At 40.6% G+C, this 15,454-nt stretch overlaps 1 protein-coding gene across 2 annotated transcripts in view; it reads left to right on the top strand.

The window, feature by feature from the left end:
• CLCN4 (chloride voltage-gated channel 4) overlaps positions 1 to 14,903 on the top strand; it is a 48,711-nt gene extending 33,808 nt beyond the window's left edge. For both annotated transcript variants that reach the window (XM_076357732.1, XM_076357742.1), the window contains exons 9-12: positions 155 to 341; positions 2,803 to 3,201; positions 8,844 to 9,060; positions 10,609 to 14,903. In XM_076357732.1, coding sequence (XP_076213847.1) covers positions 155 to 341; positions 2,803 to 3,201; positions 8,844 to 9,060; positions 10,609 to 10,699 — 894 coding nt within the window. In that variant the 3' untranslated portion in view covers positions 10,700 to 14,903. The remainder of the gene's footprint in view (positions 1 to 154; positions 342 to 2,802; positions 3,202 to 8,843; positions 9,061 to 10,608) is intronic.
• The last annotated feature ends 551 nt before the right edge of the window (positions 14,904 to 15,454 follow it).

Here is a 15,454-nt window from a genome sequence, read left to right as displayed (position 1 = left end):
ACATCACTGTAGGCTGCCAAAAGGCTATGGCCTCTTGAGCTAGCATTTAATAAGGAAACTGGATTCTCTTACCACTAATAATAAATTGTTTGATCAATAATTTCATTACTAGTCATTTTTGTCAAAGTGCTCACGTGTCTATATTTTATTCAAGATCCCCTCAGGTCTTTTCATTCCCAGCATGGCTGTTGGAGCCATGGCTGGCAGGATGGTTGGGATCGGAGTAGAGCAACTGGCATATCACCATCATGACTGGATCATCTTCAGGAACTGGTGCAGACCTGGAGCAGACTGTGTCACGCCAGGACTTTATGCTATGGTGGGAGCGGCAGCTTGCTTGGGTACAGTACCTGCTGATCATTGCTTCACGCATGGATAACATTGATGTTTGGGGACCTACAAATTGTTTATGAGGGCTTTGTGTTTGTGTTAGGTGCTATGCTGGCATTTCTGGATGTAATAGATGTGATGGGCTAAAGCGTAGGCAGCTTCCACAAATGGTCTCTCCAGTGATCTGCCAGGTAGTCAACAAAAGAAAGGCATGCAGTCACCAATGCCTATTCCTTGTAATCTGTCAAAAAGCACATAGAAGGAAAGAAAAAATTAAAGTTAGGCTACAGGTTTCCAAGAAGGAGTGTGTTTTGCTTGGGTTTTTTCCCTTTTGATGTAATGAAATCCACTGTAGCTGGACTAACGCTACTTCCTTGTTTAGACTGTGCTCTCTATCACTGCAGGGAACAAACTTCCCAGTTCTGGCCAAATTTTAAGCTACAGAGGTAAAAATTCTGGGTCTTATTTTGGCTGTGTGTCACACTATGGTCAACTGGGCTGTCTTTTGGTTTTTGTTTTGACTATAGGCCAATATCTGATTACATTCAATCAATAGGATTTATTGGATATAACAGGAATGATCTGTTAACTATTAAAGCGAGATCATTGAATAATACCTCACATATCAAATTTCTATTCATAGATACAACAGGAATATTACAAGCATACCATCTGAACACGTTTTTGCCTGATCATATCTTTCCCTTTCTGTACTTGTATGTTCTACCTCCTTTTGTTGTTGTTGTTGATACCGTCATTAGATGATGAAATAATAGTGGGGAGGCATAACACATGATTAATGTAATTGGGTAGATTTGAAATAAAGACGTACTCAGGGAAGAGCTGGAAAAGTTTCAGTTTTGGAGCCTCATGTTAGAAAAGTAGGATCATTTGTGCGATCAGTTATAGAGGAAGGAAGGGTGGGATTTGCTTGTCTAAATTTAATGTCTGTAATGTAGACATCAACATCTGAGCTAGATGTGTTGATACCCTTCACAGTCAAAACAGAAAAATGAGATACTGGAAAGATCAGTCTTATCTGGCAACAGACATCTAAAACCAGGCAAACGAACAGATGAATTTGGCCTCAAAAGTGCCTGTTTTTCTCCAGAGATTATAAAGGCAATCTGGATCACCCCTTTGGATGTGAACACCTACAGCAGTTTAGACACATTAAAATAGCTAGGATGAATCTTACTGTCAAAAAGAGTGAAGTGCTTCCTCTTGTCCATAAATGATCTTAATGTTCATAAAAGAAATGATACACAAAAATTTTCCTCTGATGTTCTAGTTGATCTGCTAGTCAGCAATCACTTCCTCTTTTAAAAGATCCAAGTCAAGGTGCAGTGATTTTAATAGTATAGCGAGACATACAGCAGAATGGTCAGTGCTTGTTCTTAAGTCCAAGACCTGTCTCGCTTAGAGTAAGAGATATAGAATAAGTATTAAATGATCCTTACTTTGGTATCTGCTCTCAGCTTTTCAGAGTCAGAAGTTTAAGGCATTCCTCAGACGAAAGTCATATCCGGATCATTGTGTTAAATAATCAACAATTTAATTTTCCTGTATGCTGCTAGATTAAAAGCGTCTTTTAATGACCTGTTTCTGATTTCTCTCATCTAAAATGGTGCTGTATTTTGAGGCCTAAAAATAGCAGATTTATTACATTTGCCTTTTGAACAGAGGCAAAGAAATGTTACCTAATAACTCAGTGATACATACACACTTGTCTGCAGTTATGTGATTATTTTTGTCCTTTAATGTAAACTGAAGGAGTAAGGAGGGTTGCTTTATGAAATTAATACAGAAAGACTAGATTGAAAAATGCAGCTACAACCCTGTCTATGGCCGCATGCCTGGATGGCCTCAAACCAAGTTGTATACGGTTCAAACTGCATGTTATACTGATATCAAAAGCTAGGGTTTAAGCTGTAACATAGCTCTTGCAGTGGCCCTAAACTACCCTTATGCAGACTTTTGTAACCATGTCATGCCCAGAGATAATGCTTAGCTTTCTCTTCAGTATGAATGCGATAGGTAAACCAATGTGAAGGCCAGCTATCAATGCTCCTACCTGCCCCAGCCGTGGTACTTAGCTGATTCTTGGAGTCATTTTAGAGGGCTAATGGCAGGATTCAGTTTTAGTTTCTCAAGTATCCAGTGTAGCTGATTTTTTGGCATGCTTTCTGGTTTGATAGCTCAGTCTTTTAGCATTCGTTATTTGCTTTTCAATGTTAACATCTTTGGCTTGAGCAAGTTCACTCAATCTTTTTGATGAAAATTGCAGTAGATGACAAATCTCTTTCTTCAGTGAAATAAGCCCAAAAATACTTCACAAAGTATAAGGGCAAAGTACTCAGCATGGATAACCTCATGCCTTTTTGAGTATAAGACTCAAAAATATAAATGAGTTGCTTAGTATGTATATTTCAAGAGCACTGAAGGAAACTTGACTGCTTTCCTTGTTGGCAGGTGGCGTTACCCGAATGACGGTCTCTCTGGTGGTGATTATGTTTGAGCTAACTGGAGGCCTGGAGTACATCGTACCTCTTATGGCTGCAGCTGTCACAAGCAAGTGGGTGGCAGATGCCTTTGGGAAAGAAGGGATCTATGAAGCTCACATTCATCTGAACGGCTACCCATTTCTGGATGTGAAGGATGAATTCACCCACCGAACCCTGGCAACTGATGTCATGAGACCAAGGCGTGGTGAAGCTCCTCTCTCTGTTCTGACACAGGACAGCATGACGGTGGAGGATGTTGAGACATTAATCAAGGAGACTGACTACAATGGCTTTCCAGTAGTGGTTTCGAAAGACTCGGAGAGACTTATTGGATTTGCACAGAGACGAGAGCTGATTCTTGCAATAAGTGAGTAGAGTATCAGTGTACATAAGTTTGATTTTGATAGGAATTTTGGTAGGGTAGGATGTTACCAGTGTTATTCACCTTGAAGAATGGATAAATAAGAACCAAATCTAACTTTTTCCCCAAGTCTGGCTTTTACTAGTTGCTACGACCCATAGCTGGAAGCTTTTCTATTATAGCATACCACCTGGGAGACTTCTGTGGGCTTGACTTTTGTGGGCTTAGTTTTGTTGTCACTCACAACAGTACAATACAATTCTGCTAGAGACAAGAGAGATAAACCCAACTCATATGGCCAGAAGTTTTGTCAGAACCAGATGAAAAGCCACTGCAGTGCTGAGCTTCCTATAGTATCTGTGGGCCACTGGGGCAGTCGTGAACCTTTGTCACCCTGTGATGAAGTGCAAGTCCCTGTGCTTCTTTCTGTTGCACTATCTCAATTTTTCTCACATGCAGGCTTTTTGCGCTAGGTGTGGAAAGCTTTTCAGTGGAGGATCTTGTTTGGTAAAGATGGCTGAGTTTTGTCAAGCATCCAGTGGATAGCTGGCTGGTTGCCTGAGAGCCTGATCCAGGTCTTTACAGGTTTTGACCCATCAGGTCCTTTCCTGGTTGGCCTGATGGCTAGGTGGGGATTGGAGAGACAAGTATATTGGATGAAAGCAAGTGTTCCCACCTTCCCCGTAGCCAGGGCATCCGGAGCTGCAGAGGTCTGCGAGCCTGGGAAATCCACCCCACGGTCCACTCCCAATTCTGGCAGTCCTGTGGTGCTGAGGGCCAGCTGGGCAGGCAGGCAGGCTGCTGACTGGGCATGGTTGCCTTATACTTTTCAGGGGAGTGGAATGTCTGGCATATCCAAAGCTCTTTAACATGGAATTACTCCATTCTGTGTAGGCCTGTTTCATCCCTCCGCTTCAGGCACCTTTAAAAAGCTGTTGTCTCAGATGGAAACTCCCATATTCTTCAGAAAAGAAAATCCGTAAGTGGAAAATCAGGGCTATTTTAGAGGGCCACTTTCCTGCTCACTTCTCACAAAGCTAAAATAAAATTTAAAATAACAGTGCTCTTTAAAGCACATGGTTTTTTAATGCATATTTATTTTTGTCTCCTGGATGTAAAAAGACTCCGTCTAAGTGATTAGACAGAAAATTTATATTAATTTATTTAAGGACACTCAGCTGTTACTTGATTCCCTTCTTCTCATCCCATAGCAGAAAGTCACCAATGCTGCATCAATACTACATGCAGAAGAAGAAAAGAAATGACAGAGCCCAGTTTTCTCCCCTTAAAATGTAGTGCGGAATTCTCTTCAGTAAGAAATTCTTTTCTCATTTTTTCCCTTCTGTGGTGTAAGTTGTCAGTTCAGTTAGAGAAAATAGTTTATAAACTGAATTAATTTTGCATTTAGTTATATCACTGATTTCTCAAAACACAGGAAAGCAGAACAGGCCTTACTGCCAGTTCTACAGCTCCTCTAATTGTACAATTGTAATTTAACTTCCAAGGAGCGTGGGAATCTAACTTTTTCATTAAAAGCCCACTATCACTGGTTGCTCCTTCCTCGCTCCTCCAAAAACAAGCAAAAAAAAAGTCTCCATGAAGTTATAAACCTCTGTATACCAATCTCTGTATAAGAGGATTTTAAAGACACCAAGATGACGTCCAAGGCTACTAGCTGCAATACCCCTTTGAAACAACTGATTTTCTCAGAGGGCTAATCTTCCTTTGGTAGTAACAAAAGATGCCTTGTATGGCCAAGCTAGGAAAGTAAATATGTGTCTGAAGTTTCACCAAATGTGTAAATGCCAAGAGCTGATACCATTTATAAAAGAGTTTGTATTTTATCCGGCTTTTGCTAATGATTTTCAAATGTCTTCTGCATTCCCCCGTGAGAAGTAAAAAACCTTAATTAGATGTATTTAGCGTACCCTGTGTCTGGCTTTTACACTGTCTGTGCCATGTCATGGCTGTAACACTTGCTGCCATCCGAACCTCATAGCCTTTTGCGTCTCCTTTGCAGGGAGGTATGTCAGTGGGAAAATTGCATGGAGTGAAGATGCAGAGCCCTCACTTTAAAAGCAGAAAGATCAGACGTTGTCTGAAGCGAGTCAGAGAAGTTTGAGGAACCGAGTCTTTTGATTCAGGCCATAAATGGCAACATGGCTGAATGGGCTTGCTAGGGGATGTGTGAAAATGTCCAGCTATGCACTGATAACAAAGAAATCAGTTAAAAATAAACTCAGCGAACATTTTAGATCAAAATGCTTTCCTGTTCAAAAACTGTTTCTTTGATGTCCACATTTTCCAGAGGAAAAGGTACTGTTTCCTGATCAGCTCTAATTAAGAGCATCTTTCATAGGATCTGAGGCAGAACTGAGATTTAAAATCGAAAACTTCTCTGCATAGATAAGTTTTCCTGTAATCTTCAGCTGTCAGGGACCTTTGGTGACCCTTTTTCTCTTGGGTTGAGTATGACAGCTCCTGATGTTATTCTGTGGCGACTGTGATAAACAGTTAATATTTCCAGTACGGTTTGTGTCTTTGTGACCTAAAATCTGGATTTGGTTTCACTTTTCCAAAAGACACAGTATATGGTTCCAGTACAGGGCAGGGCAAGACACTGGTTTTGTACCGTGCTGGCAACTTTTTGATAGCTAATGCTCTTTCATTGAAGGCCAAAGTTGTTTTGCGTTTATTGCAGAAGAAGTCATTGTTCATCATTTCCCCAGAGTGGCTAATGTGTTGCAAACCTTCACCTCAGCTTGCTTCATAGTTGTGTTCATGGAGCCATACGCTAAGTCTCCTTAAACTACAAAATTACTTGCCAAGAGGTAAACATCACATTTGGTGAAGCATCTTTTATTCTCCTGTTCAAGTTTTTATCTCCTGCTCAGCCTGACAGCATACAGAGATACTGGAGTTATGTCTGGGAAGAGTATAAGCCCCATCTGTGCAGCGCTGTACCCAGGGAATGAGGTCTTCTGAAAAGCAGAGTCAGGCCCGTACCAGTATCTCTTCTTTCACTGCATTGTGCCCTGCAGAATGCCTCCTCAGTTTGAACGAGCTTTGGTGCCTCTATATGACAACACATTGCACTATGTAGACATGCTTTCAACCAAGAAGCTTCAGTTGCTTTCTCTGGCCCAATAAATTGTGCATCAGCAGTGTGGTGGCCCAAGGAATACTCTGGGGAAGTACTCCGATTCCCTCACGCAACTGACTTCTTGGATGAAGGCAATGGCCGTTAAATCCTGCATCAAATGTGTGTTCACACACAGCGCTCTGCCTCGTGATTCACCCCTACATAATTTCTTTCTTACTAAGTGGGGCACTAAGCATGCTCTAGAAATGCATCCAGTCCCTGTAAAGTGAATTGCAATGCCACTTCCAATTGCTCAGAAGCACCTTCAGGAGGATTGCATCCTTCCTCTGGTCCTTGTTGGGCAGGTAGGCAGGTCAGGTGGGCAGAGTCACCCCCTGGGAATAGGTGTCTACATTTTAGATGGCACCTACTTCACAGTCTTATGGAGGGAATTATTCAACCCTGTAAAGCTCTTCTTAAATTTAGCCAGCTTCGGAGGCATCGTACAAAAGGCAGAGTCTTGGACACAAGCCAGGTGGCCTGTATAATGTACTTTTCCCACTGTGGAGTTGAGAGAGCAACATAGTTAATGTAGGCTGTGAACCGTGAACTCCTGAATATGAGAGGCCGTTTCACATTTGAGAGAACAAATTCACTCTCTAACTATGACAAGAGCCTTCTGCATAGATTACTCTGTAAAACCAGACATCGTCATCCATTTGCCTTGCTCTTTCTGTTAAGCTATATCTGTTTTTCTTACCCACTGACTGCAAAAATGATCTGTTCTTCTGTTTTACCTTTACTCTAACTCCCCCATCCAGTGGGACTGCGTACAAAGTCCACCATTTTTCTGATGCCACTGAATTTGCTCAATAGTACTACATCATTCAAATTTCTCAAGAGAGATGTTTGACTTTGAAGAGTGAAGTCATGGCTTTGGCTAATCACTGTTATCCAGGGTCACTGCTGCCTTGGGAACAGCAATGCGGTAACTGAAATGCTCGGGCCTATTGCTTTGGGTGCAGCTTCGGGAAGGAAATACCTAGCTGTCAAGGGTTTTTATCAAAGGGTGGGAGTTACCTTCAGTTTGATTAATGTTACCTCTTACCACAGATCATATATCAAAGAGCTATGCAGGCATGTTCACACTTGAAATTAGATGTATGATTCAAAACAAGATGAGACAAACTTAGCATCATTCCTATAAATTGCAATAGGGCTTGTAATATGTGGGGTGAGAAGGTTGAAAATCATATACTGTACTGATATTAGGTTTGAGCCAGCACTGCTTCAGTTCCAGAAATATTACAAGACAATGATCGTTAAAGGGAAAAAAATGCAGCTGGAACATGTTGGAAACCATTACTGTCTACACATTACAAATCGCAGGAGCAGGTTTCTGCGCTTTGATTGATGGCAATGAGCTCCAAGAATATATACATACGCTTTGAGTATGTCTGATTTGCTGTACCTCTCAAGAACAGAAACAACCTATATTAATCAAAGATAATAATTCCAGCCATTTCCAAGAATTTATACAAAAAAGAAGAAAGAGTTAAACCCTAAGAGCCAAACACATGATATGCTTATTCTGGGGAGAGAGAAGTTGTCTATCATTTGGAAATCCATCTCATATATTGGTCATGCCCTGTAGTGTTGAGTATAAATCAGGTAAACGCTACAAAGAAAATAAACCACTTCAATGCTAAGAATTCTTGTTGGAGCATACTTTAAAGTAAAAGGCTTATACTGATCGTGTAAAGTCCAGATGTAGTGTAAAGTTCACTTCATAGTTTGATCAAAGTATGAATGATAGCTTTTGAGCTTTTGAAAGTGGTCAAATATGTACTGTTGAGAAAAATGTATCAAACTCATTTACTGCTATATATTGTTCCTCCCTTTACTATTTTCCTCTAAGTAGGATGCTGATTTTTTCTGCCCTTTTAAAATCTAGATATGCAAGCTCTATTTAAGGCATTAAGTACAAAACCACAAAATTCACCCTGCTTGCCAGAGAGGTGTGCTGGTCTAGAACAACACCCACGCTGCCCCCAGATCCCTGGGATGTGAATTTGTCTTGCCCTAGCTTTGTGTTCATAAATCCATTCACCATGCCCAGATTTCCCCCACTCCACTGAGAAGTCTGGGAACAAGCATACTGCTCCAAGCCAGCTGGGACCGTACACAGGCTGTTGACTCTACTCCTCTGGGCATATAATAGAAGTTTCTGTTGTGATTCTCACAATGGAGGAAATGATATATAATCATTTGAATTTGACAGAAATCGGATCAGTGGTGTTTGTGAATGCAATGAGCTGCATGTTTATTCAGAAAAGCATTATCCCAACCAAGCAAAAGTATGTATGTGTAAAAAATATCACTTACATTTGCTTCAAGAGAACAATGTCTCAAGGAAATTCAGGTTTCCTCTGTAACCCCAGCTTCCGGGGCCTCAGTACGTTTAAGACAAAAAGCTACTACCACCTTTGCTTTCCAAAGGAGGATAATTTTTTTGTTTTGTTATCAAGCCTAACTCACTGACTACCTTGATCTTTCTGTTGTACAGAGAATGCAAGACAGCGTCAGGATGGGGTGGTGAGCAACTCCATCGTCTATTTCACTGAAGACCCCCCAGAACTGCCACCCAACAGTCCCCATCCACTGAAGCTGCGGCGTATTCTCAACCTGAGCCCTTTCACTGTCACTGACCACACGCCAATGGAGACTGTGGTAGATATTTTCCGGAAACTCGGACTCCGGCAGTGTCTTGTCACTCGCAGTGGGTGAGTAGATGCTGAGTCAAGCACGCTTAGAGAATCTGAGGAGACTTTCTTCAGCACTAACAAAACCACTGTTTTTCCTGTTTAAAGCCAGGTCTAGACAGTAGCTAATTAATCAGCACCTCTGAGACAGTCAAGTGCATATTTTGATTTTTGTCTATTTTGTGAATGGAAGATTAAGGGAAGCTCACCCAGTCTCTCTCCAGGGCAGCAAAAGAAGTCGGACTCAGAACAAAAATGGCCCTTGCCGGGTGTCATGTTTCATTCTGTTCTCTCAAATCCCTAGTGTATTGTCATTTAGATAAGGTAAAGATAAATACAAAATAAACGGTTCTGACTCCCACTGTCGTTCAGTTTTCAAGAGGCAGATCTGGCAAGTAGTATTGTTTGCAAAGGACGTGCGTGTTCCTAGACATCCAGCTAGATTAGATGCTTGTGAAGACTGTAATAGAGATGTCAGTGGAGGAAAATTAATCTGCTCTGCTTTCTTTAAAGGAAAACGGAAAGGCATATAAACCAAAAGTCCACAAAAAACAGATGAAGAAGTGTGGGCAAACATGAAATTAGAAGAGTAAAAAGCTGCACCATGTGCACTAGAAATAACATCCCATAATTCCAATGGGATTTGAGCTATTCTGAGAGCATTGCTCATCTCAGGATCTAGTGGTAAGACGAAACTTTACAACAGGATAGCAAAACCAGAGCCACCATTTTCAAATGTGGAAGACTAAAATTTAGTTTTCTACAAAAAGCCTTTTTGTTATTCAAATATATTGCAGCTGTTACTATCAATGAAGTGTCTTCAGCATTAAGAAAAGAAGGACCATTATCGGGACACAGATTTAGGTCCTGATTTTAAACACTTGGATTTGGAAATTTTGATCTTCAGTTCTAGCACTTACAAGAAATGAAAGGTGGAAAAAATATAACAATGACATAGTTTCAAAATTCAGTGCCTCGTGGCCTTCAAGGACTGGAAATAAAAGCCCTTGAATGCTGAGGGTTAGGAAATTTTTGACTCTTGGGGCCAGACATCCCATAGGCCTCATCTTTCTTGACAGATATCATTCATTTATGTTCACATAAATGAGAAATTATCACTCAGATTTGAAGGAATTATGCTGTTGGACAGTGCTTTCAGAAAGTCTGTGCTTTAGCTTAGTTTGTGTATTACTAAACCCCATGCCCTAGCTCAGGGCATTGGTGCCTTGGTTTTGTGCTGTTGGTCCTCTGCAGCCTGAGCCTAAGGAAACTCATTGCTTTATTGTACAAATTGTCAGTAGTTGTAGCTCCTCGCTCAGTCATGCTCCCAACAAAAAGAGGTAACAAACCGAAGTATTTCACTTAATGTATTTCACTTAATGATCATGGCTGGGGTAGTAAAAATACGTGAGGTGAGAATGCTTTTTATAAAAGATAATTATTGGGGAATGGATGAGATGGACAGTGCTATGCTGAAGCACTCGCAAAATGTCCCTGCAGCTGAACAGGGGAAAAAAACGGATGATAAATGAGATGATTGTTGACCTTTCCTTTCCTTTTCTCCTCTAGGAGGCTGCTGGGTATCATAACTAAAAAGGATGTATTAAGACATATGGCTCAAATGGCAAACCAGGACCCTGAATCTATCATGTTTAACTAGACTGGTAAAGGAAGAAGAAAGTAACCCCAAAGGAATCCCTTCTAGATTAACACAAAGGCTATGTTTGGTGTTTCATTTTGTTTAAAGGGAGAAAGTAATGTGTATAAGGAATGGCCCAATATGCCTCTGACAGAAGGAGTGGGTGCAGGACGGCACTTATTTAATGAGGAAGGCAGTTTAGAAGCTCCGAGCAGCTGCAGACAGCAAGCTGTGTTTCCTTAGTAAGATTCCCAACAGCTCAGCTGGAGCGTTGGTGGGTGTAAGTGATGTAGTGCTTAGGGACAGAGCCAGGAGAGCCGGTGGGATGCATCAACGTTCACAGTAACTCTCGAGGCAGGTGTGAAGACTAGCAGACACTGTTTATGTATAAGCTGTTAACAGATGTAAAGATTTGTGTTCCAAACTAGAGCGTGTGTATGAGTAATGTCAGTTGGTTTTGTTACTGAAAGAATGGCTATTTGCTACTGAATTATACCATTTTCATGAGGGAAAAAAATCGTCATATTTTAAAACGAAAGATTTTGTCATCTTCATTTATTTTTGTAAAAGTTAAGTGAATCAGGACTGGAGTTAAAGGAGCAAGAACACACTTCAACTCACTTCAAAACGTAGTGTCCTCTGCTCCCTGCTTTAGTCCTTTGACAGAAATGCTAGACTGTATAAAATTCAATCAGCTTCCCTTTATTAATGTTGAAATGTGACTTATTTGTAAGGATTTATTATTTCTCTATGCAATTTTGCATACAGGTACTGTAATATTTAGTATTATGTGGTTTGATGTGACAACGGGAAAAAGCATTAAAGCCTGTGGAGGAATTTTCAAAGGCACTAAAGGGAGACTGGTATCCAGCTCTCATCAATGTTGGTGACAAGAGATTGAATCCCTCACCTGTCTCCCCTTGTGTACATCATCATTTTTCACAAACTAATGAAGTTCTGCATTGATTCCTGATTCTCCATTTAGTTCGTCATTGCTATTTCTTGGCATTTGTCTGCACCTGCCAAGAGATTGCTGAAGTTAATTTAACAGTCACAGACATTTATTCTATAGCAGATCTACTCTATGCATCTGCCAGTCATAGGACTGTGGAATCCATCTCCACAACACCGTGGCTGGATACGATCAAAGGGACTGAGAATGCAAACAACAATAGCAAAGCTTTAATTATTGACCTGTCTGCAGCAAGAACACAAGATTTAACAGCCCCCGGCAGGGACCTCCAAGTCACTCAGGTAAAAATGCTAAATTTTCCTAAACCCTTGTTCTGGTCCTATGTGAGATGCACAGAGTCAACATTGTCTGTGTTAATATACAAGCACTTTACTGCTATCAGTAACAGAAGACCAAATTCTACTCTCAGTAACACATAACCCACACCGCCCAGGGTTTGCTTTATAACTATAAGCTTAAAGCTTGGAGAGAGGTTGCATCCTAACTTAGATGCCCTGAATCCCCTTCAGACCTTCTGAGAGTCTGGACCTTTCATTGAGGCATCTAAGACCTTTGGTATTTTTGTTCAAATTCATACAGATACCGGTAGCTCAAGTGCATTGCATCCAGATGGTCTTCATGGACAGAGATGAGGGGAGTCCTTTCATGCCAGAAGAGCCTGTTGCTTACTCCAGACAAAAGCCAGGCTGTTGATCCAACATGTAGGCAATGTGCATGATTATTGTGTCCCTGAACTGAGACAACTAGCCAGGTGCACCCTAGGTTAGATGCCCAAAGTTACATGTCACAAATTCCTCCTCTTATCTCCAGTGACCCTGCTTCCTTCTGGCATGTGTCCCACTGCGTTCACACAAAGTATGGCCCAAATTGTTTAAGTAAAAGAAACGGAAGTAAAGGCATAATTTTAATCTGCTAAGTACTCCATTTAACAATAGTGTTTGCAACAGACTGACATAAATATACGTAGTTGTGGCCAAAGCCCATAAATATTTCAGTGTATACTTTTTGTTAACTGAACATCTGCAGTACAATGTATTATTAAAGGGATATTGTTAAAACTATGTAAACTACAGAACTGAGCAACCCTTTCCTTCTGAGAATAGGAAATACAACATAATACTGTTGTTTCTTGTGTTTTTCTATGAAGCTATCATCAGCCAAACTCATAAAAAACCAACCAAGTCAACAACCAAGCTCATAAACATTGGATTCCCTCATTTGAACAGAGATGCCATCATAAAATCAGTGCATTCCCACAACTAAACCCAAAAGGGGCTTAGTACGAATGTCAGTTCCTACCCAAAATTAGAATCTAAGGGATTTGGAGTAAGATAAATAGGCTGACTTTTGAGGGCAATCTTGTTCTGAAATTAAAACTGAAGGACTGTGTTCTACTTTTCACTTTTATAGCGCTTAATGTTAATACATACATGTTTGATGAACACTTTCTCCATCTTCCTTTATATTTACGTAGGAAACAAGTGTGCATACTCTCCCCACTTGAACACTAAAATACCTCTTTCGCTCATAAACCAAGAGAAATAAATTGAGAAGTGAATTTATCTGCTATTTGAAATCAAACTCAAGGCTTCACGTATGTCAGGGAAAAGGAGAGATCTAAAGCCTTCTCTGTTAGCCAAGGAAATTTCAGTCCATGCTGCATTAGCATGTAAGTCCATGGCAGAGCTAACTCTGAAGAACACTGATAGTACTGAGGGCAATGTTTGCTAACAGGAACCAGGATGGTATATCAACACTGAAAAAATTGTCATTTCCTGAGACAAAGACACGGAGTCACCTAACTGAGATTAAACTGACCATGAATACAAACTCATTTGGGTATTGACTTGGGTTATCATCTTAAACTCAGTCCGTGGCTATGCATAGGCATAAACTTTTGTGGCTAATTCCCATTAATATCCAGAGGCCTGATCTACTAAAACCAACAGTCAGCCCTATTACAGCTTGTCACCTCGTCTTATTAGACTGCATATGAGGAGCCCTCAGGGCTTAAGAACAGGATCCATAAAACCAACATGGTGGTTTGTAAGAAACAACAACAGAAGGAATTGAGATGCATGCACTTATTGTGGGTGCAGTTTCACCCTGGGACTACCCCCCCAGGCAGAAGGCAGGTAAATGGGGGTCCAGCTCTTTTCTATCAAACACGTTCCTCTTTAGATGGAATGGTTTAAATATCTAAGGGGTCAAGGAAAAAAGCTTTGGATGTGTAACTCTACGTGGGTGGTTAGACTGCTGCTCCTTGTTCAAAATATGTTAAACCCCCTTAGAGCAGGGACCGATATCTAGCTCTCCAGAAATGACATAGCCATAGCTAGCTTCAGCTGCTTGGCATTACCAAGGCTGAGGTGATGCTAGAATGACAAGAAGGGTTTTGAAACTGGACAGACTTTGCTAATTAGAAAACTTAGCACTTCAGACACTTCCAGAGACGGTAATTGGCTGTCTTTCTGTTGAACTTCCTCCATGCTACTGTCTTGATTGCTCTTTTAGCTTGACTGGCTGAATGGGGAACGCTCTTAATATAAATTAATAACATGCTTTTCTCAAAAAATGCAGTTCTGATGTAATGTTTTAATGTATTTCCCCATAACAAGCCCATTATCTGTCACTGTCTTCCATCTGTATTCCCAAATATGTCTCAGAAGTTACTGAATAGACTCCAAGAGGCATAGATCTCAGCCTTAAGTATTTATTTCAATTTTTAGAGCTCAAGATAGTCACGTAGCCTGATCAATCTGAGAGTTACATAAGTACTTTAGTATACAGTGCTCACTTTATGCAACCTCAGTTCAATCCTCGTGTTCAAGCAGTTGGACTTTGAAGATGTCAAACTAAACATGACAACAAAACTCTTTAAATGATGCAAGTTCAGTATTGTACCTTTGTTTTGCATGAACTGTGTTACAGTTACATTCAGCTTCCAATGTGTACTTGAAGCAATCTGTACCAGAAAGTTTATTATTAAAGTACAGAACATGGATGACATCAGCCAGACCCTTTGGCTGTCACAGTGATACTAATTATTAATTCTTATGCTTTGATGAAGCAGGGAAAGAATGTTTAAGGATTACAGGAGACCCACTGATTCCGTGTTGGAATGACACTATAATTATGAATATTGTTTTGCTTTGGTTTTGGGTTTTTTAATTGTAGAAAAAAATATGTATGTTGCACCTTATCAAAAACAATGTTTGGACTCTATTTTTTAAATAAAACTGACTTACAGTACTGAAAACATTTCTTGAACAGCTTATTAATTGGAGAAGTATTTCACTTAATGTCTCGGTATGATTTTGATGTTTCCTTTTCCCACCTATAGGGATACATCAAGCCTGATGAATGATTTAGGATATCTAATTCAGTTACGAGTTAGCTAATATTAAGTAGGGAGTTAGTAAAGTTTATGCAGTGGACTTCAAAGAATCAGCCTTAACAGTTGGCTGTTTTATTTTCAGAGAAATGTTTTTTACTTCTTTACTTTTTTTACTTCAGCATCATTAAACTAGAGATGTCGGGGGAGGGGAACCTCAGTCCATCCCACTCCTACCAGTTTGATGCCAGGGCCAGCGATAGATGCCCAGAGCCTGGAGAAGGAACACAGGTCAGCAGGAGAGCGCCTGAAGAGCAGCACAAAGGAACTCCAGCCAGTAAGACAGCTTCATCGGGGGCCCAACTTAAATGCCTCTATGCAAACACACGTAGCATGGGGAATAAACAAGAGGAGTTACAGATGTGTGCACGCCTGCAGGGCTACGACCTTATTGGCATCACGGAGATGT

Source organism: Aptenodytes patagonicus, chromosome 1, assembly GCF_965638725.1.
Source record: "Aptenodytes patagonicus chromosome 1, bAptPat1.pri.cur, whole genome shotgun sequence".
In the NCBI taxonomy this organism is placed as follows: Eukaryota; Metazoa; Chordata; class Aves; order Sphenisciformes; family Spheniscidae; genus Aptenodytes; species Aptenodytes patagonicus.
The sequence above is the reverse complement of the archived record's forward strand: the minus strand, read 5'-3'. Positions and strand labels throughout refer to the sequence as shown.